This window comes from Balaenoptera acutorostrata, chromosome 8, assembly GCF_949987535.1.
Source record: "Balaenoptera acutorostrata chromosome 8, mBalAcu1.1, whole genome shotgun sequence".
Taxonomy (NCBI): domain Eukaryota; kingdom Metazoa; phylum Chordata; class Mammalia; order Artiodactyla; family Balaenopteridae; genus Balaenoptera; species Balaenoptera acutorostrata.
This window is the reverse complement of record NC_080071.1, coordinates 61,900,722-61,923,773: the sequence shown is the minus strand read 5'-3', so window position 1 is coordinate 61,923,773 and position 23,052 is coordinate 61,900,722. Positions and strand designations below refer to the sequence as shown.

General features: G+C 37.4%; 1 protein-coding gene across 1 annotated transcript in view; it reads right to left on the bottom strand.

Moving 5' to 3' along the window:
- Positions 1-23,052, bottom strand: part of LOC103012933 (cytochrome P450 20A1) — a 78,219-nt gene that overhangs the window by 27,444 nt on the left and 27,723 nt on the right. Inside the window, exons 6-11 of the mRNA XM_057551351.1 lie at positions 18,243-18,321; positions 14,661-14,776; positions 13,768-13,822; positions 10,921-11,041; positions 6,304-6,415; positions 4,674-4,738 (exon numbers count right to left, since the gene is read on the bottom strand). Of these exons, the coding sequence (XP_057407334.1) occupies positions 4,674-4,738; positions 6,304-6,415; positions 10,921-11,041; positions 13,768-13,822; positions 14,661-14,776; positions 18,243-18,321 (548 nt within the window). The remainder of the gene's footprint in view (positions 1-4,673; positions 4,739-6,303; positions 6,416-10,920; positions 11,042-13,767; positions 13,823-14,660; positions 14,777-18,242; positions 18,322-23,052) is intronic.

The window sequence follows — 23,052 nt, the reverse complement described above, 5'->3', positions numbered from 1 at the left end:
TACTGGGCACCTTGGAACTGAGCACTTGTACAGGATGGAACATCTGTCAGCAGATCTCAGAAAACTGGAAGCAAAGATTTTTCTTAGGTTTAAGGTTCGTAGGCCTGGTATTGTTCCTTAGAAGGCATTTCATAAGCCTCACTGTCAGGATCCAAGGGCATATCTTCCAGAATTCCTTCCTGGGGGGCTCCTTCTTCACTCGGGCTAATACGAAGGTGTCAGCAGGGCTGCACTTCTTTCTGGAGGTTCTAGAGTAGATATCATCTCCTTGTGTGTTCCAGCTTCCTATGTTTGCCCACACTCCTTGGCATATGGCTTTTCACGGAAAGCCAGCAATGGCTTTTCCAGTCTTTCTCCAGTGTCATCACTTTACAGCAGACTATTTTATCTAATAAAATAGACTGCTGTCACAGTCTTGTGTAGGAGATGAAGCTCATTAATTAGCCCAGCCTGACTTCCTGGTTGCCTCTTAAACCTCTGTGATTACCCAACCCGCTGTCTTTGTTCACAGTTGCTCCCAGTAGTTGAAGGTATGTCATGATCTGTCAGTGTCCAAAAGGAGAGGATCACAGTCAGCACCTATACACAGACTGATTAGAAGATGGACTGCCAGAAAACAGGTAAGGATGCATGTAGTCAAACTGCTTCCAAGGAGAAACTGGGAGATGGACATTTTTATCTGCTCCCTGTGTGCTGATCTGGGGTGTATAGCCATAGGGGGTGTTCCTGCACCCATTTAAAAACTGTTTGTTTCTTTACTATAATCTTGTGGAACTTGTAAATGCAAGTCCCATAAGCTATCACAGCTAGGTGATGGGGGCCTGTCCCCTGGGTGGCAGATATAAAAGCTGGACTGCTAGATGTGTGGACAAGCTCCTTCCTCGGAGATACTTGCAAGCTGGATTTATTGTTGGAGTAAAGTTGGGGGGAGAAGGTGAGGAAAGTACCCATCAGCTCTTCTGGGGTCCGGAAGATCACAGTCAACACCTAGATGGTGGTAATTAGAAGCCAGACCCTCAGCCAACAGCTTGTGAGGTATGTAGTCAAACTCCTTCCAGAGAAAGACTGGGAGATGGGCATTTTTGCCTGCTCCCTCTGCACTGAAAGGTGGGGGCTAACTACAAATACCTCCATGCCTATTAACATATGCTTCTTTGTTGATATAGTCCCGTAGGACTTATGGATGCAAGATGTACTAGCTATCAGAGCTATGAGATTTAGGGCATATCCCTCCCTCGCATGGCAGCCATAAAAGTTGGGACACTAGATGTCTGTGCAAGGGAGATGCTGGCGACTTGGTTTTATTGTTGGAGTGAACCAGAAGGAGAAGGTTGGGGGTGTGTCCACTGACTCCCCCAGGCTCCAGGGAGGATCACAGCCAGTATACCCAGACGCATGCCAATTAGAAGCTGGACCTTCAGGCAGCAGCTTGTAAAGTATGTAGTCAACCTCCTTCAGAGAAAGACTGGGAGACAGGCATTTTTTCCTGTTCCCTCTATGCTGAGCCCTATGGGGACAGCCATGATGAATGCTTGTGCTCACACTATGCTCCCATTAAGAACTGCTTCTTTGTTTGCTACAGCCCTGTGGGACTCATGAATGCAAGCCCAGATGGCTTTCGGAGGTAGATGTTTTAGGAGCCCACTCCTCAGGTGGGAGTCTTTAAAGCCAGGGCACTAAATGTGTGGTCCAAAGCCTTCAATCCTCAGGGAGAAGCTGGGACTTGGGGGTTCCCTCCTGACTGTATGGCACTGGGCTGGGGGTGGGGTTTATGGCAAGAATGTGTCTCAGTCTTTCCTACCTGTTTCAATGTGGGTATTTTCTCATTTGCCCAATGTGTAGGAGTCACTTAGCTAGCTCCTGGATTTTTCTCAGAGGGAATTGCTCCATGTGTAGCTGTACATTCAATGCATCTGTGTGAGGAAGGAAATTCAGAAGCCTGCTATGTCACTATCTTGGTCCCAGTCCATACTGAGGTTTTGAATGTTTGTCTTCATTCTTTTTTCTTTTTAATTTTATTTATTTATTTTTGGCTGCATTGGGTCTTTGTTGCTGCACGCGGGCTTTCTCTACTTGCAGCGAGTGGCAGCTACTCTCCGTTGCAGTGTGTGGGCTTCTCATTGCAGTGGCTTCTCTTGTTGCGGAGCATGGGCTCTAGGCACGCAGGCTTCATAGTTGCAGCACGTGGCTTCAGTAGTTGTGGCTCGTGGGCTCTAGAGCACAGGCTCAGTAGTTGTGGCAAACAGGCTTAGTTGCTCCATGGCATGTGGGATCTTCCTGGACCAGGGATCGAACCCATGTCCCCTGCATTGGCAGGCGGATTCTTAACCACTGCGCTACCAGGGAAGTCCTGTCTTCATTCTTTTCAGTTGAGAATTCTATTTCAGTCTGGTTTTTTAAAGTTGATAATATTTCATTATTTGGTATAGAGTAATATTTACATTATGATCCATTTAAATCATAGAATTTGACCCAGGGTTTCTTCCTCTGAGATACTGCCAATACAATAACAGTAATAATGTATTTCCATGTATTTATTTCTGTAAATAAATCATATCTAGACATTTTTCTATAGGGAGAATAAGGTAATGTCAGCTACTCACTCAAAAAAAACCTTATAAAAACCACAATGAAATATCACCACATACCTATTAGAACAATTAAAATAAAAAATAGTGACAATAGTTAATGCTATTGAGGCTGCAGAGAAGCTGAATCTCTCAAAACACTGCTGCTAAGAATCTGAGAAAAATAGCCTGGCAGTTTCTTGCAAAATTAAGTATGCACTAACCACATAACCCAGCAATCGTACTCTTGGGCATTTATCCTAAAAAATGAAACCCTATGTTCACACAAAACTTGTACACAGATGTTTATAACAGCTTTATTCTTAAAAGCAAAATACTGCAAACAAACCAAATGTCCTTCAGTGGGTTAAAGTTGAACAAACCCTGCACATCCATACGATAGAATACTACTCAGCCGTAAAAAGATATGCAACATCCTTTGTTGACCTCAAGAGCATTAAATATAGTGAAAAAAGTCAACCTCTTCATCTTCCTCTGTGTGACACATATTTAAACTATAATTAATTAATTATCTCTACAGGGTCTATCTCAGTCTATGAACATTTTTGCTACTGTGAATTAGTCTCTCGAGGATCCTCTCAAGGTGCTGACACAAATCAATCTCTGGACTTTTCACAAGGGATGGGTGATGAGCAGCACAACCTAAGAAAGCTTTTCCTTGGTATACAACATTATTAATAATATTTCTTAAGTTTGACTGCATTTGATTCGTAAAAATGATTTCCACACTTTAGCATATATTCCTTTCAGTATTTTCAATCTGTAATCTAGATTCTCTGAGTGCTTTGAGGATAGGAATAGTGTCAAAAGTTCCAGCAAAGTTCTTATGCTTTTCGCATTACGCCTAAAGTTTATCAAAAACTTGGCATTTTTCCACGTGAAATTTTTTTAAGATTTTAAAATTTGAAATTTTAATTTTTTATAATTAAAAGCATACTTTTTTTAAACCAATGTATATCTTTAATTTTGCTACAAAAGCCCCTTGGAATATAAAATTTACTTAATTTTTACAGAAGATTTTGAAGGACTGCTATTTCATTTATTAATAGATTCCCCTTTAATGTCATTGTAATATTAAAAACTAAAATGATAGGAACACTTAAAATGTCCCATCCTTATATTCCATAAGTAGGTTTTTCTACTACTTCAACCATACCATCAACTCTGTCCCCTGCGTTTCACACAGCTCTTAGTCCCAATCAGCTCAACGTATAACCTTCTTCCAGGGCAGTAAATCTTAACCCATTTCTTTAAGGCGGATTTACCAGATGCCTACCTAGGAGGCAAACAATAACAGCTTTATTCTTCACCTTTTCCCTCCCTTGCTGTTCTCACACATAACAATATACACACAACACCTATTTTCTGCATTCGACTAAAGAGCTTAATAATTGAGACCAAAAGAAGGAAAACAAAGAAACTGCACAACCAATACCCACTTACCAGGGCTTCCCTGGTGGTGCAGTGGTTGAGAATCTGCCTGCCATTGCAGGGGACATGGGTTCGAGACCTGGTCCGGGAAGATCCCACATGCTGCGGAGCAACTAAGCCTGTGCGCCACAACTACTGAGTCTGCGCTCTAGAGCCCGCGAGCCACAACTACCAAGCTCGCGTGTCACAACTACTGAAGCCCACACGCCTAGAGCCCGTGCTCCGCAACAAGAGAAACCACTGTAATGAGAAGCCCGCGCACCAGAACAAAGAGTAGCCCCCACTCGCCACAACTAGACAAAGCCCGCGTGCAGCAACAAAGACCCAACACAGCCAAAAATAAAATTAATTAATTTAAAAATACCCACTTATCAGTAAAAGAACTCCAAAATACCATTGAAATTAAAGAATAATTGCAGAGATTAAGTAATTAAATAGATCTTAGGATAGAAGTGGTAATAGGAGAGACAAAGGGTAGCAGACAGTAGATTCATGAAAGAAAAAGCAGTGAGCAGAAGATACACAGGGAAGGCAGTGGCTTCCTTTTGTTATATGCCTGTTACATATTGAATTTTCTCCTCAAAACTTAAAAAGGAACACAAAACATGCAAACACATAAAAATCAATAATTGCAAAGACACAGAAATTTCATACTTGTATGGTGATGGCCAAGTACTGGGATCCTGAAGCACCACTCCAAGGGCATAAAGGACAAGGGTCTGCAAAAAAAAAAATTATTCTAGCTATTCAAGGTCTACAGAGACAAAATGATGCCCAGAAAGCCAACTTATCTAAATGCTCTTTTAATATAGATAGTGAATACAAAATAAAAATATAAAATAATAGAAGAGGGCTTCCCTGGTGGCGCAGTGGTTGAGAATCTGCCTGCCAGTGCAGGGGACACGGGTTTGAGCCCTGGTTGGGGAGGATCCCACATGCCGCGGAGCAGCTGGGCCCGTGAGCCACAATTGCTGAGCCTGCGCGTCTGGAGCCTGTGCTCCGCAACAAGAGAGGCCGCGATAGTGAGAGGCCCGCACACCGCGATGAAGAGTGGCCCCCGCTTGCCGCAACTACAGAAAAGCCCTCGTGCAGAAACGAAGACCCAACACAGCCAAAGATAAATAAATAAATAAACGATTAAAAACTTAAAAAAAAAAAAAAAAGATTAGCTCAAAATGGATCATAGTACCAATTGTAACCTAAAAAAAAAACCTAAAACAATAAAAAAATAATAATAGAAGAAAACACAGGCCATTATTTTGGTGATCTCATAGTGGGAAGGATGAGCATGTCACAAAATATGGAAGCCATAAAGGAATAACAGACTTCACTCTATGAAAATTTAAAACCCGCATCCAGTAAAAATAAAACAAAAAACACACCATAAAAAAAAAAAGTAGAAGATAAATAACATACAGGAAAAAAAAATGTGCCATATAAGTGACAGAATTAATATGTATAATATACAAAAAGACATATAGACTCATTAGAAAGAAGTTAAAGGAAATACAAACTGTTAATATATATATGAAAAGCTGTTCAGTCTCTCCATTGATCAGGGGAAAGCAAATTAAGAGACAATTTTTCATATAAGATTCATAAATCCAGATGTGGTAAGAATATGGAGAGGAAAAGCATTCTCATAAACTGTTGCTCAAAGTATAAATTGCCTTTTAGAGGGCAATTTAAATTTTACACACATGTGCTGTTTGGCCCCAAAACTCCTTTTCTAAGGCTCTCCCAATACCAGTACAAGTATACAGTTTGTAATAATGAAAAAAATTAATGTCAATCTAAATTTCCATCAATGGGGACTGCTTAAATAAATTATGGTACATTCATACAATGCAATACTATGCATCCATTAAAAATAATGAGTTGGATCCATAGTAAGTGCCAGTTGTATCAATTGCCACGGTACACTCAATAAAAGAAGAAAATTAAAGTACAATATATAAAGAGTACTCTTTCACATATGAATTTGGTTTTTAAAATACATACGTATACATGTATATACACACACAGAGTAATACACATATACAGAAAAAGACCTACAAAATAAACACTAAACTATTCACAGTAGAACCTGTGGAGAAAGGAGCCTTTCTTTTATATTGTTTGAACTTTAAAATAAGCACATATTATTTTGTCATTTAAAACATTTGTCTTTGATTTAACAATAGGTAACATATATTGGACACTTTAAACAATAAAATTTAAAAACACACACTAACAGAGTTGAAAAGAATAACTGAATGGGTTAAGTAAACCAAATGTTTCCTACCTCCCTAGGAATGATAAATTTGTCAATCTTTCCTTCAATATCTTGAAGCCGGGCAGAAACTGGGGTCAGTCTGGCAGTCCGAACAGTTTCACAAAGCACTTGCCGACAATACCTGTTTAAAAAAATTTTTTTTTGAAGATCTTTATTTTGGGAGAGGCAGTTTGAAATGTATATACATTTTAAAGTGTCATTCAACAATTTTCATAACCTTCCTAACTTGAAATAGTCATATCATAATTCTTATTTGCTTAAAATACATTATAGGGGCTTCCCTGGTGGCGCAGTGGTTGGGAGTCCGCCTGCCAATGCAGGGGACACGGGTTTGATCCCTGATCCAGGAAGATCCCACATGCTGCGGAGCAACTAGGCCCGTGAGCCACAACTACTGAGCCTGCGCGTCTGGAGCCTGTGCTCCACAAAGGGAGAGGCCACGACAGTGAGAGGCCCGCGCACCGCGATGAAGAGTGGCCCCCGCTTGCCGCAACTGGAGAAAGCCCTTGCACAGAAACGAAGATCCAACACAGCCGAAAATAAATAAGTAAATAAATAAAAATTTAAAAAAAAAATACATTATATATTAGAGGTATATAAAGTCCAGGTGAGTAAGGATTTAAACAAATAAAAACAACTTTAAAAGTACCAGAAGAAAACTTGAAACAATATTTTTAAAATTTTTGAGTAGAAACGTCTTTTATTTTTAATAAAGGATTTAATAAAAATTTTAATAAAAGACGTTTCTATTTAAAAATTATAAAAATACTGAAACAATGAAGGATACCATAAAGAAAAACACAAATATTGAATGATATGACTATGGAAGGTTTTTTTTCATACTTGCAATCATCATAAGTAAAATTAAAAGCTAAGTAGGAAAAATATTTACAGTAAATATATCCTTAATGCATCAAAGTTCTTTAAAAATTCATAATTAAAATGATCAAACACCCCAATAGAAATATGGACAGAAAATATAAAAAAGCAATCCACAAAAAAAAAGAAAAAATGCTAATGGCCTGGAAACCTAAGAAATGATACTCAACCTCATTAACAATGGAAAGATTGCCAATCAAAGCAAATTTTTTTTACCTGCCAGATTAGCAAAGATGAACAAGAGTACTGTCACAGACAAACACTAACAAAAAATAAGGAAAAGGTTCTGGTATAATGTTATAAGTCATAATTCTAGTTATTACTTTAAAATGTATATCTCAGAAATAACTAAATTTCCTTGTCAATTGCATTATTATGAACTTTCATCAAATCTTTAAAAAAAAAAATAAGGAAAAGGACATTCATATTCAGTTGGTGGAAGTATAAATTGGTACAACCTTTCTGAAGGATAACTTGGCAATATATATGAAAATATGAAGTGTGCCTCCCAATGAGAATAAAAGCTAAAATGTATTGAAATCTTGCTATGAGACAGTTCTGTTAAATACTTTCTATGCAGTATCTCATTTAATCCTTATAAGAAACTCATGGATGCTATTATTTTTTAATTTTACAGATTTTAAAAATGAGGCAATTGTTTAAGAGTGCACAGCAGGTAAGTGGTATTGGTAGGATTCAAACCCAAGTCTGTTACTCCATAGCCCCTAATCGTAAACACTACACTATTGCATATACTCTTAAATAATAATCTCACACAATGCAATACTATGCATCCATTAAAAATAACGAGTTGGATCCATAGTAAATGCCAGTTGAACCTTATTAATAGAAATAATCAGAAATATCAGCAAAGATTTAAGCATAGGAATGCTGATTTTTGTAATTTCTAAAAGCAACAAAAACAAGAGGAAACATCCTTTCCTCTTTGAACAAATATTTTTTGGGTACCTACTACATTAGGTGTACTGCATTAGATATTGAGCTACAACAGTGAACAAGACAGATACCCTCAAAGAATTTCAAAGTCTACTTGGCAGGGGAAGGGACGGAGGAAGGGACATCAAGAATGAACAATTAAAAAGGCACAGTATATTAAAAACATAAATACAAAAAAAAAAGGCACAGTATAAAATAAATGTAGTTTATCATATGTAAATTATACTTCAATAGAGTTGATTAAAAAGATGGATGGCAAAGAAGTCAATGTCAGATCTCCTCAGCTTAGTTTACCATGGCTGTTCTGCACAACCAGTTGAGTGTATTCCTAGAAACACGGCTTCTTATTTAGGGTGCTACAGTCAGGAAGGCTTTGAAATTACTAGTGGAGCTACTCCATTCCAGAAATTTCTCTGATTGTTCTTTTTATTGACATCTGTTCTGGTTTCAGTGAATTCAATAGCTCGCAAATTATCTGATGATATTAATTGGAATTTTATAATAGTTCTCTCCAGCCTCTCTTTAACCTCTATTTCCTCTGTGGCCATAAAGATAAGTAAAAGAAGTAAAAAAAAAAAAAAAAAAAAAGGGCACAGTAACTGTTATGATAAAGGAAGTTCAGGGTGTTAGGGAACACATGGCAAGAGCATCTAACTAGAGAAAGGACTTTGCAGAGAAATAAACACTTAGGCTGAGACCTGCAGAAAAAACTGGAGTTAGCTAGAGGAAACAGGAAGAGAAAATCTCGACAAAAGCCAGAAGATAAAAAAGAGTGCTTTACATTTGAAGAAACAGAAGAATTTCAGCACAGCTGAATCCAAGGGTATGAAGAGACACAAGTAATGAGATAAGGTGGGAGAGGAATGCAAGGCCTAGCTCCTGAAATGCCTATAAGCTAAGCTGGTGAGTTAGGGCAACCAGAAGTCACTGAAGGATGTTATGTCTGATCAGATATGACTCCCCAGATGTAGAAAGATGACTACCACAGTGATTCTCAACTTTGGCTACAGATTAGAATCACCTGAGAAGCTTCTGAAAATTTCTGATGCCCAGAGATTGTTGGTTTGGGATTGGTCACAGGTTATGTGTATTTTTAAAGTAGCTGAAGCGATTACAGCATACAGTCACAAGCTCCAACAGCAATCTGGAGAATGCATAGGAGGGAAGCAAATCCAAGGCTGTTGAAATATCCCAGACAAGTTGATGGTGCTCTAGGCAGTGGGGACAATGGAAAGAACTAAAACTAAACTTCCAACTAAATGTTGTTTGGAAAGTAAAATCAACAGAACTTAGTCACTGATTGAATGTGGAGTTACTACGTATAGAAACGCTGTCCACAGCACATTTAGAGAAAAAATGGAATTTACAGAAGTTACATGTTTTGTATTTTTAAATGGTTTTAATTTTTTTGCATTAAATACATACATATATATGCATAGAAAAAGTCTAGAAAAACAATACAGATAGTTAACAATTATTATCTGTTTTACAAAGGACATTCACCTTCCACTTCATACACTTCTGTATTATAAAAACTTCAAAAAACAAGTATGTGGGAGGGAGGGAGATGTAAGAGGGAAGAGATATGGGGATATATGTATATGTATAGCTGATTCACTTTGTTATAAAGCAGAAACTAACACACCATTGTAAAGCAATTATACTCCAATAAAGATGTTAAAAAATAAAAAATAAATAACTTAATTAAAAAAAACAAGTATGTATTACTTTTAAAATTGTAATAAATAAAGCTTCCTACATTTTAAAGAATTGGTAACAAAAGTCTCCCTGTGAAACCCATAGCTTCGAGTTCTTTCCAATGGCTGTATCCCTATCTTCTTTTCTATAGTTGAAAGATGATCCAAGGTAAGGTTGCTTGCTACCCAGTCTCAGACTTCCAACCCCCTAAGAAGTCACAGCTGCTATTTTTTAAAATCTTTTTAATTAAGGTATCACTTACATATAAAAAAAAGTATCTATTTTACCTGTACAGTTTGATGAATTTTAGTAATTGTATATAATTGTGTGAACACAACCACAAGAAAGATATAGAGCATTTCTCTCACCCTAAAAAACTTTCCTCATGCTCCTTTGTAATTGATCCCCTCCCCATTTCTGGCCCCAGACAACCACTGATCTTTCTATCACAATAGTTTTGCTTTTTCTAGAATTTCACCTAAATGAAACGTATTGTAGGCAGTTTTTGTGTTTGATTTTTTTTTACTTAGCATAAAGAGATTTATCCGTGTTGTTGTGTGTACTGATATTGTGTTACTTTTGATTACTTGGTAACATTTCCTTGCATGGATATAACACAATTTATCTATTCACCAGTTGATGAACATTTGGACTACTTCCAGTTTTTGCTATTATAAATAGTATTACTATAAATGTTTGCATACAGGTCTCTGTGTGGACATATGTTTTCATTTCTCTCAGGTAAATGCCTAGGAGAACTGTTGGGTCATATGGTATGTTTAACTTCATAAGATCCTGCCACACTGTTTTCTAACAGAACTGTACCATTCTGCATTTGTACCAACAAGGTGTGGATGTTCCACTTATTAGATATCACTGATACTATTTTATACAGGCTCATGTAAAGGTTTCCCAAAACTACCTTAAGATTTTAAAAAGCAAGTTAAGTTATCCATTAAAATCTGTAAGTAAATACTTTAAGTCCTGTAAAAATATATAGCTTTCCTAGATATTAGCATTAGCTTTAAATTAGATAAACCAATTCAAATTTACCCTTTAATGATCTCCTCTTTCCTTTTATTGTGTTCTTACCTGAGCTCCTCAATTTTCTCTGGAGTTACAGGTCCCTTCCCAAAAACTTGGTCTATCTCTTCATATAGTTTTTTCTGAACTTCTTCATAGGTGGTTAAAAAACAGACTGCCCAGGTGCACACTAAGCGAAAATTTATATTAATAACAATGAAAGCAGCTAATTCACAGTTTGGGTGCAGAATAAGAAACAAATTTTTTATTTTTTGGTATTTTCCTTTTTTTCTGATACAGAAGATACATAAATGCTACCAAAAGATAAAACAAGATTGTTCACAAGATTTGTACGTCACTGAACAGAACATGAATATTTACAGAACATTCCCGAAAAGAGATAGTGAAATCTAGATTTCTTTCTTAAAACTGGCAAGTAATCAAAGGCACTTGATACATTTTACCTTAGGTAAAATAGTAATGATAATAAATAAACTTCACATCTGGGGAAGTGTTAAATGTTGATAACTGTGATGAACTGTTTGGTTCAATCGACCTCGTAAAATCAAAAAATTGATTTATCAATTTCCTCAGGAGCCTTAATTAAATGATTCATACAAATCAAAGTAGCAGGAGATTTACTTACAAATCGTTACTCTAAATTTTTACTTGTAAAGGTAGATACACTGGTTCAAGAACTGAGACTGATTATAGCTTAGGACAGTGGTTCTCAAAACTCTTCTGGGAGGTGGCTGATGGCACAACCCCACCATCCACAGATCCTGACTCAGTAGGTTTAGGGTGTGGTCCAGGGATCTATATTTCTAACACATACCACAATTATTTTGATGAACACCAACATTGGAAGATCACTAGCTTATGGCTTACTTTTGCTTAAAATGGCTATGGATTATAATCACTGGGGAAATCAAAAGGTAAGAAAATTAATTACATGATGAACATAAAACAGAGGAAACAGAGTAGTTATATTCCCTTTAGAAATCCACTGGGATTACAACTGTTCAAATGGAACCATCCAGACACATAACATCTCTTTCCCTAGATTATGCTTGATATGACTCTATGTACAGCTCTACTTTTTCTATGTCAAGTACTTCTTAAAATGCATTTAATAATTTCTACTTCTGCTTATTAATTATCTCTTTCCTGAGCTAAAGGGCTGGCTTAAATTTATCTCAAAGTTAATTTTTTTTAATGTTTGCCTAAGTCACTTATTATCCAATTCCAATGCCTGGAAAATACATAATTCACTTTCTGCACTAAATATTATTATCAATAAAATCAACAGCTACCTCATGCTCAATTATTTTGATAATTTACTCACATCCAGAGTTCATAAAAGGCATAGGAGTAGCGGACCTTAACTTTTTCCAACATATGTTTCTTTATTATGGCTTTTGAGTGAACTGCAGAATTTCTATTTCACAAATGATATGAAAACTTATGCGGACAGTGTACAATATGTACATGTATGCAATTTTACAACAATATGTAGTAATATATAATATTGAAAGATTTAGCACAAGGATTTGCATACAGTAGGCACTCATATACACTGATTGACTAGATTATCACTTAAAATTAATTTAACTGTATAAGCTTAATAACCTCAAACATTGGTTCTTTTGTACAACTCTATTAAAGAGTATGACAGGGGGATAGCTTTAAAATGGGACTTTAAGCCACTTAATGTTCTTTAATTATAATATTGAATCAAGACACCATTTTATAGTTGAAAGATACCTTGGAGGTCACCCTTATTTTAGAAAAGGGAAGAAATGCAGAGTTCAGTATCTTGCTCTAGGCTAAGACTTGCTAAGTCGCAGAGGAGGGACTTTAATTAAGGCTTCCTGCCGATCTTAACTCTCAAAATTTCAGAGGTGCCTTAAAAAATAACCAACCCACATGCAAAGAAACAGCAATACTCTGAAAATTCCCCCTAAAAACTTCAAAAAAGATTAAAATATTAAATCAACCTTGGAAATGATCACTTTTTATGGTATCCAGAGTACAACTGATTCAGATTTTTTGAATGTCTTCAGCAAAGATATATTTTAATGTAATAAATTTTAAAACAAGTATTTAAAAGGTTTGATACATTATTTTTGACACATGCTTACCTAAATTCCATTTAATCTATAATATCTGGACATGTCTAGATATCAAAAATTTTACAAAGAAGAAATACAGGAAATTTACATTTATACTCATCCTTTTTAAAATTTTCTTAAACAGAAAGAGTTGTGAATGAAATCCTTCAAGTTAACATAAATTCTTTAGATTTTAAACTGATGTTTTAATACCTCCTTTAGCATTTTATGTCAGTATATTTTTATGGATTTTTATGGATATATAAATTTTTACAAATACTGTATGAACAAATGGTAGTCTGATAAACTAAAAACCAGTAAGGAAACTAGAAATATATCACCCATTTTAGAATTTTAAATAATAATCACCTTCAATTCCACCAAGAGAAGAGTTCTTTTTAAATCATGATTTCTGTGGACTATATCCTCTGTTGGTAGATCTTAATAATAGCAGACTAGATTGAAGTCAAAGTGAAAAGCCACAGCAGGAAATTGAAAAGCTCACAGCTCTGGCTGGAAGGGTGTCAATAGCAGTTCATTTTAAAGGAACTAACTAGAATTCACAATCCATAAACTGTGTCAAGAAATTTATGGCAATGTTCAGAGGTGGCACAGAGCATCTGGGGTTTAAAAAAAAAAAAAAAAAAGGTGCCTGTGTGAATCAAGCCTTTCAAACAAGAATAGAAAAAGAAGAACGAAGGGAAGTTATAAAGAGGTCTTGCAAACAGTGTTTCCTTTATTTTAGAATAGCTTTATCCTTGTATATTTTATAACCTATCTCAAAAACAAATCAGTTTATACTTACATTTTGCAGTTATTATGCAACTGGCCAGAGAAAATATCATACTGTCTTCTAGGATCTAGGAAACAAAACTAAGTTTAGAAAGTGTGAAATGTAAGGTGGCCTATATTAGGCCCTAGTAAAATCACCTAGAGTACAAAATGGGAGTTAAGGAAAGGGAAAACATGTTATTTCTTTACGAGGTTTTCACTTAAAGAAAATCTATATAATGAAAAAACCAACCGAAACACTGCACTGCATTTTTGATACAGTGAACACTTACCCAGTAATATTACTGGCTCATGATACATCAAACAAACTGGCTCAGTGCTATCATTCTAGCTTGGCCTAGAGCAGCAACGAAGACTCAGGAACAGTGAAGAGCCTGCCACTGTCCTGGAGCCTGATATAATTCCTGCACCCACACACACACCCAGAAAGCTGCTTTTGTCTACGAGGACTTGCATGCATAGAGCAGGGCAGAAGGGTCCTACACTGAACAGGTAGGTGTGGCAGTAACAGCTCCACTCCTGTCCTCTGCCTGACAACACCACAAACACACAATATCCCAGTGGTGTGCTGGGGTGACAGACACACACTGGGAACAAGCCAAGCTGCCACACCTGGTCATGTAGGCAGAGCAGCTTAGTCAATACAGGCTTATGCAAGTCCTCCTCTTTTACAGTCAGAGAACTTTGGTTCGATATTTGCTTACTCAAATATTGAATACTATATAGCTGCTTCAAAGAACTAAATAACAGGAGACTAAATACTAAATACTATTTATGGATGATGTACAATAAAAAAGAAAAAAGCCACTGAATTCTAGGAGGGCGTCTGGGTTAAAGTGGATAAAAAGCACACTCTATACATGTCTGATTATCTTTTGTTTGATAAACATTTAACAATTACATCACCTGTTGGTCATTAAGGTCCCCCTGTACTAAGGAGTCAATGAAAATATGTTCACTGAAGTTCCTTCCTTTTCGTTCTTTTATGATTTTCTTTAAAATAGATTCCAGTTGCATAAGGGCTTAGAGAAGAAAAACAAAAAAAGATTTTAGAATATAAGCATTTGTGAGGATTGAACATTTTTCTGTATCTCTACAATGTTCCTATGTGCAGAATAAAACTTTCAAAGTTAAAAGTAGTAACCAATAATGCTTTAAAAGCTAATTTATGTTTAAACTCAGCTACTTACTTTTCTTCCTTTTGCTAAATTTAACACATACACCAAAAAGTGCATAAAACATACACGCACAATTTAACGAACAACTGTAAAGCAAACACCCAGGTCAAGAAATAGAACAATGCTAGCCCCTTAGAGGCCTTTTACACATGTATCCCTCCCCTGTTATTATTCACCTTCCTTCTAAATTCTGTCCTCTTAACTCCATTGTTCTCCCAAATCAGGCATCACTCATTTAGAGACTGAAACAGATGTGAAATAATCAGAAAGGTAAATTTCTGACACTTGGAAGATTAATCCAACTATCAAGAAAACTATCCACAGATTTCTCAGGCCCCATCTTACTTGACCTATCATAGCATCTGATGCTGGTCACTTACTCTGTAGGAAGCACTTTTTCATTTGGCTCCTAGGATTCCACACTCTCCTGGACTCCACACTTTCCTCCCACTTTACTGCCAGCTCATTCCCAGTATCCTTTGTCGATTCCTTCTCACCTCTCAAATTTCTTAATGATGGAATGCCCAAGGTCAGGGATCTCTTTTCTTGGACCTCTCCTCTTTTTCTATTTATATTCATTACCTTGGTGATCACCATTCTCAAAGCTTTAAATACAATCTATGTACTGAACACTTCCAAATTTATATTTCCATTTAGGATCTCTTTCCCCTGAACTTCAGTTTCATATATCTGACAATCAACTCAACATCTCCACTTCGACGTCTGAAGCATACTAAACATAAACATATCCAAAACTGAAGTCGTGATCTTTTGACTCAAAACTGGATCTTTCTACAGTCTGCCCCATCTTATTTCCTATTAATTTCATTTTCCAATTACTCAGGCCTAAAACTCTGGTGTCTCCTTCTCTCTTATACCCCATATCTGATCTGGCAGTCAATGTTGGTGGCTCTAATCTTCAAAATACAGAATTAATCTCTCTTACTCTTTTTTAAAAATTTTTATATTTTCTGCTACCCACCACCTAGTCCAAGCCACATTATTTTTCTTGCCTGGTTCATTGCAGTAGCCCCCTAATTAGTCTCCCTGCTTCTGCTCTGAGCCCCTTTATGACAGCAGCCAGAGTGATCCTTTAAAAATATAACTCAGATTCATAATTCTGCTCAAAATCTTCCAGTGGCTTCTTCCTATCTCATAGTAGCAACCTAGTCATACCTAAGCCAGACAAAATCTGTTCCATCCCCCCAATCTTTCTGGTCTCATTTCCTTCTATTTTTCTTCTGACTCATTTCACTCCAGGCATACAGCTCCCTGATGTACCTCAAATATATCAGGAAGAATCCTACCTCAAGGATTTTGCAACTACTTGTTGTGGATTTACACATGATCTGCATGGACTGGTTTCCTTATCTCTTGCAAGTGTTTGCTCAAGTCACCTAATCTTGGTGAGGCCTTTCCTAATAACCTCCCCACCCCTAGCACTTCCTATCCCCCTTCCTGATTTAATTTTCTCCATAGCAACTTTCATCTTTTAACACACTATTCAGTTTACTTATTCAGATTCTCATCTGCCTCTTCCCACTAGAATGTGGTGCCACAAGGAGAGGAATTTTTGTTTGTTTTGTTCACTGACATCTCCCCAGGACGAAAAATATACCAGGATATTCTAGATCTTCATTATTTACAGAATTGAAGGAGTCTAATAACATGTTAGTGATTAAAATGAGAAATTGTTAACACTGTACTGCAATGGTTCCCAAACTTTGCTTACATTACAATCACCTAGGAAGCTTTTTTTAAAAAAATCATAAAATATAAACCACACCTCATACCAATTAAATCTGAATGTTTAGGAGCGAAAGCCAAGCTTCAAAAAAGTTTAAAAGATGCAACGTGTAGCAAAGTTTGGGAACTACTGCTGTACATTCTCAATCCTACAAGTACATGAGGATAATCTGGAGAGCTTTTATTAAAAAAAAAAAAAAAATCTGACATCCAAAGCACCTCTATCCCATATTCTGAATAAACTGATTTAGGGTGGGGCCTGATCTTCAATATTTTTTGTTTTGTTCTAAGTTCCCAAAGTGATTCTAATGTACAGACCAGGTTGAGAATTACTCACTTAAACAGAAGAAGAAGTGACCCAGCCATGAGTTCCCACTCATATAAATACCAAAACATAATCATTTTCAATAAAAGCTCAAATTTGATCTATGCCCATGTTACAGTTCAAGGAGCGTATCATACTAGACAATCTACTTTTATTTAGAATCAAAGAATATAAATTATTAATTTTCTTTTTATATTAATTAAAACCAATATTTGTAAAATACATTTTTTATTAAGGGTAATTAATCCAAATGCATCCATCAAGATAGTCAGAATGGTAGACTAGCAGATAGCAGAAAACGTGTCCATTAAATTGGCTTTTCTAGACTTACGCTGGACACTGAAGGAATCACCAGAATGGTAAGCCTCACGAGGACAGGGATTTTTTGTCTCTTATACATACACAGAATAGTGCCTAGCACATAGAGGCCTCAATGAATATTTGTTGAAAGAATAAAGGAAGAGAATCTTGGGAAGCAATACTATTATCCATGAAAAATAATCCATTATTCCAATGCAGCCTATGCATTTTAATTTACCCTGCTTACTTCCAAAACAGAAATTGCAGCAGCTCAGAATAAAGGTATTAAAGGATTACAATCATTAAATTACTGACAGAAAATATAATACAAAAGAAAAAAGGGGGAGCACACGTTGGGGGGCCATCTTAAACTAAAATTGCTATTTTTCTGTGTAGATTTTATAAAGTTGTAACCAACGCTAAATAGTTTTGAAAATATCTTTACTCAATGTTATAATGGCCAAGAATTTTTTTATGTTGCTACATTTCTTACAGATTTATCATGTTGATATTATTTCCTTAGAAATTCCTATATTGTTGGATATTTAGTTTTTTTTGGTTTTCTACTTGTAGAAATAGCACTACAAAAAAAATTCATGAATATTTCCTTATTTTAGATAATTTCACTCATTATTTATGACTCTTAACATGTATTTCTAAATTACTTTCCCAGAATTGTACCCTGACACTTTCCATTAATCCTGTAGGCTATACCAGCTCTCCAGCACCCTCATTCTGCAGTGAGTGCTAGAGTTTATTTACTAATTCACTGCTTTTTCCTCTCTTTTAAGAAAAACTTTCATAATAGGAAATGTAGGAAAAAAACATAAAGGAAGAAAATATACATGACCTATAAGTTCATGAATCAGACATAGCCCTATTAAAATTAGGGCACATTTCCCTTAGTCCTTACTAAAAATTAATAGTGGTAAAACTTACCATCTTCATATTGTTTTTTCCGAGTTGTACTTTTATCAAGTGATCCATCTAGAAAGCCTTTTCCAATCTCCGACCAAACCTGAGAATAGGAAAACATATCTATTATCTAATATGTAAATTTTCCAAATAATATCAAGCAATCTAAGCTAACAGCTGGAGAACCTCTGTCTCACCAACAGAACTGTTAATTAAACTCTCCCTTTCAAGTGGGCTGCATAATCATTTACTCCATAGTCTTTAAGGATAGGGCACAAATATATTTTAATAATTTCATTCAAAGTACTTCCAAACTAATTATAATTAGAAAGTCAAAAGTTCCCTTCCTTTCAAAGAAGTATATGCACAGGGAGGAAAAGAACATTGCAGTAGAGTCAATTCTCAATTTTTTATTATAATGGCACCAGTGGATAAGTAAAATGCATCGGGAATTCCAAACTTTTACTTCGCCTGCAATACTGATAAGCTTTGGCTGAAATCCAGAAAAAGGGTAAAGATTAGTCTAAGGTTTAGAGAGGGTAAACAACAGAATAGGCTTCCAATTATTTCAAAATTGGATAATTAGCCCTTAAAAAAAATTGTTTATAATTCAAAAGTTCTGAAAGAACCTGGGAAAGGACAAAACACTTATTAATCAATGCTAAATATTTTTAAAATTATTAATAAACAGTCCTCAAGTCTTATCTTACAAAGATATGCCTTTCAGATTATTTAAATGTAAAAAATTAAACTATTAAAAGTACTGTAGGGCTTCCCTGGCAGCACAGTGATTAAGAATCCGCCTGCCAATGCAGGGGACACGGGTTCGAGCCCTGGTCCGGGAAGATCCCACATGCCACAGACCAACTAAGCCCGTGTGCCACAACTACTGAGCCTGCGCTCTAGAGCCCGTGAGCCACAACTACTGAAGCCCGCGTGCCACAACTACTGAAGCCCGTGCGCCTAGAGCCTGTGCTCCACAAGAGAAGCCACTGCAATGAGAAGCCCGCGCACCGCAACCAAGAGTAGCCCCCACTCGCCCCAACTAGAGAAAACCCGCACACAGCAACAAAGACCCAACGCAACCAAAAATAAATAAATAAATGATGACTTAAAGTATAGAATCTTTTTTTAAAAAAAAAAAAGTACTGTAAAAATGTAGGAATACCCTTAAAGTGAGAAAGAAGTTGCTAAGCACAACACAGAGCACAGGGCAAAAATTCACGATGAAGAAGTTGAATTCATTTAGCTACTCCACCCCGAGAGCAAAAAGCTGAACAGACTGAGAAATCAACAAGTCTTCTTGGATCTCTGAGACAGAAGAGGACCCAGGGCAAACTGAGGCCCCCCAAGACTGGACAGACAGGTGAAAACAGGGAGTCACACTTTCCTGGAACAGACATACAAGTGGAAACTACCTCAGGAACCAGTGCTGGGGTAGGAAAACCTGAACTGTAATTGACAAATGGCTGGCTGGAGATTCAGTATGACAACTCTGACAGTGAAAAACTCCAGGAGACCCAGACACAGGGCCCCCCAAGTGAGATTTACCTACGGGAGCGTGACCAGGTTCCCACAGTAAATGTAAGAGAAAAATCCCCTTAGGCTTCCAGCAGGGGGACTGAAAAAGGAACCCATTTAAAACAAGCCAGAGCACTCTGCTCTTCTTAACAAGGCCTGCCCTCAGAGGGAACTCATTAGCCAGAGTCCAACCTTCTGGGGTATTAACGGAGCCGGGAAAGGGATATTCAATCCCAGTCAGGTCTAGTCTTTCACGTGGGAGAAGGGAAGTACCGAACTCCAGCCTATTCCAGCCATCCTTTCCCACCTGAGGGGGGAGAAAAAAACAGAGAAACACTTGTGAAGTTCACAGTCCAGATGCACAGGCTCACTAAAAGACAGACCTAATCACAGGATTATGGAATGCTTCCCCTTTCCCCACACCTCATCACCGCACTGCTAAAGGCCTATATACACCAGTTTCTTTTACACAGTACATCACGTCTGGCTATCAAGAAAAAGTTACGAGGCATACCAAAAGGCAAAAAACACAATTTGAAGAAACAAACCAAGCATCAGAATGGCAGGAATCTTGGAATTATCAGATCAGGAATTTAAAACAACTATGATTAATTGCTAAAGGCTCTAAAGGATAATAGGCTAAGGGCTCTATATGATCCTTAAGTAAAGGATAAAGTAGACAGCATGCAAGAACAGGTAGGCAATGTAAGCAGAGAGATGAAAATCCTAAGAAAGAACAACAACAACAACAAAAAACTAGAGATCAAAAACACTGTAACAGAAATGAAGAATGCCTTTGACAAGCTTATTACTGATAGTACACTGGTTTTGGCTTAGGAAAGAAGGTGTGATCTAGAGGATATATCCATGGAATCCTCAAACACAGTTTCTTACAAAACAAAAAATACTCTTTGAATATGATCCAGCAATCATACTCCTTGGTATTTACCCAAAGAAGCTGGAAATTTATGTTGATACAAAAACCTCCACAAGATATTTATGGCAGCTTTATTCATAATTGCCAAAACTAGTAAGCAACCAAGAGGCCCTTTAGTAGGTGAATGAATAAACTGTGGTACACACAATGGAATACTATCCAGCTAAAAGAAATGAACTACCAAGCCAAGAAAAGACATGGAGGGGGAACTCCCTTGTGGTCCAGTGCTTAAGAATCTGCCTTCCAATGCAAGGGACGTGGGTTCAATTCCTCATCGGGGAACTAAGCTCCCACATGCCGCAGGGCAACTAAGACCGCACGCCCCAACTACTGAGCCCAGGCGCTCTAGAGCCCATGCACCACAACTACTGAGCCCGCATACCACAACAAAGAGCCCGCGCTCCGCAACGAAAGATCCCACATGGCACAACGAAGATCCCATGTGCCACAGCTAAGACCCAGCACAGCCAAATAAATAAATAAATTTAAAAAAAAAAAAAAAAGAACAAAAAGAAAAGACATGGAGGAAGTTTAAATATTAATACATATTGCTAAGTGAAAGAAGCCAATCTAAGGGTATATACTGTATTATTCCAATGTCATACAATATTATGGAAAAGGCAAAATTATGGATACAAGAAAAAGATCACTGGTTGCTGAGACTGGGGGGGACAATATTATAATGATGGATATATGTCATTATACATTTGTCCAAAGCCACTGAATGTACACCATCAAGTGTGAACCCTTACATAATCTGTGGACTCTGGGTGATTATTATGTGTCCAATGTAGGTTCATCCTTGGCAAAAAATGCACCATTCTAGTGAATGATATTGATAATGGGGGAGACTATGCATGTGTGGAAACAGGGGGTATATGCGAAATCTCTATACCATCCTCTCAATTTTACTGTAAACCTAAAACTGCTTAAAAAAGAAGTCTTGGGGCTTCCCTGGTGGCACAGTGGTTAAGAATCTGCCTGCCAACGCAGGAAACACAGGTTTGAGCCCTGGTCTGGGGGGATCCCACGTGCCGCGGAGCAACTAAGCCCGTGAGCCACAAGTACTGAGCCTGCGCATCTGGAGCCTGCGCGTCTGGAGCCTGTGCTCCGCAACGGGAGAGGCCGCCACAGTGAGAGACCCGCGCATGGTGATGAAGAGTGGCCCCCGCTCGCCACAAATGGGGAAAGCCCTCACACAGAAACGAAGACCCAAAACAGCCAAAAAATAGGGGACTTCCCTGGTGGTCCAGTGGTTAAGACTTTGACTTCCAATGCAGAGAGTCCAGGTTCGATCCCTGGTCAGGGAGCTAAGATCCCACATGCCTCGCAGCCAAAAAACCAAAACATAAAACAGAAGCAATATGGTAACAAATTCAGTAAAGACTTTTAAAATGGTCCACATCAAAAAAAATCTTTGAAAAAGAAAATAAATAAATAAAAATTAAAAAGCACTATAAATAAAAGTAAAAGCAAATGAAAACTGAGATAAAAATAAAAAGCTCTTACAGATTAGTAAGAAAAAGAAACACATTAATAGAAATATGGGTAAAGGACATGAGACAGCACCCCATAAAAGACGAAACACAAGTTGTTCAGCAAAAATATTAAACAATGTTTAACCTCACAAACAATAAAAGAATTATGAATTTTAATCATAAAAAATCATTTTTTACTTACAAGATAGGCAAATATTTAAAAGACGCATAACTCTAAATGTCAAAAGCACAAGGAAAGGGGCTTCCCTGGTGGTGCAGTGGTTGAGAATCTGCCTGCCAATGCAGGGGACACGGGTTCAAGCCCTGGTCCGGGAAGATCCCACATGTCACGGAGCAACTGGGCCCGTGAGCCACAATTACTGAGCCTGCGCGTCTGGAGCCTGTGCTCCGCAGCAAGAGAGGCCGCGATAGTGAGAGGCCCGCGCAACGCGATGAAGAGTGGCCCCCGCTTGCCACAACTAGAGAAAGCCCTCACACAGAAACGAAGACCCAACACAGCCATAAATAAATAAAATTTAAAAAAAAAAAAAAAAAGTACCGTGTGCTCTGACATATCTCAAAATGGTTCCTTTAAAAAAAAAAAAAAAAGCACAAGGAAAGAGCACGCTAATGTTGGTGAGAAAATAACTGGGACAATGTTTTTGGAGGGCAATTCAGAAACAGTATGCAATTGGGTATGAGGTGAACATTTTTCACATGTTAACACCTGTGAAATCGGTATGCATCTTATGACTGACGACATCTCCCAAGTGCTGTCAGCCAAGCAACAGTCATGGTGCAGCTGTCACTGCCTCTGCATTCACAACCTGGTTAGTGCTCCTGGTGGCACGGCTGGACAACAGCAGCCCCGGGGTGTTTCAGACATTAAAGATCATTT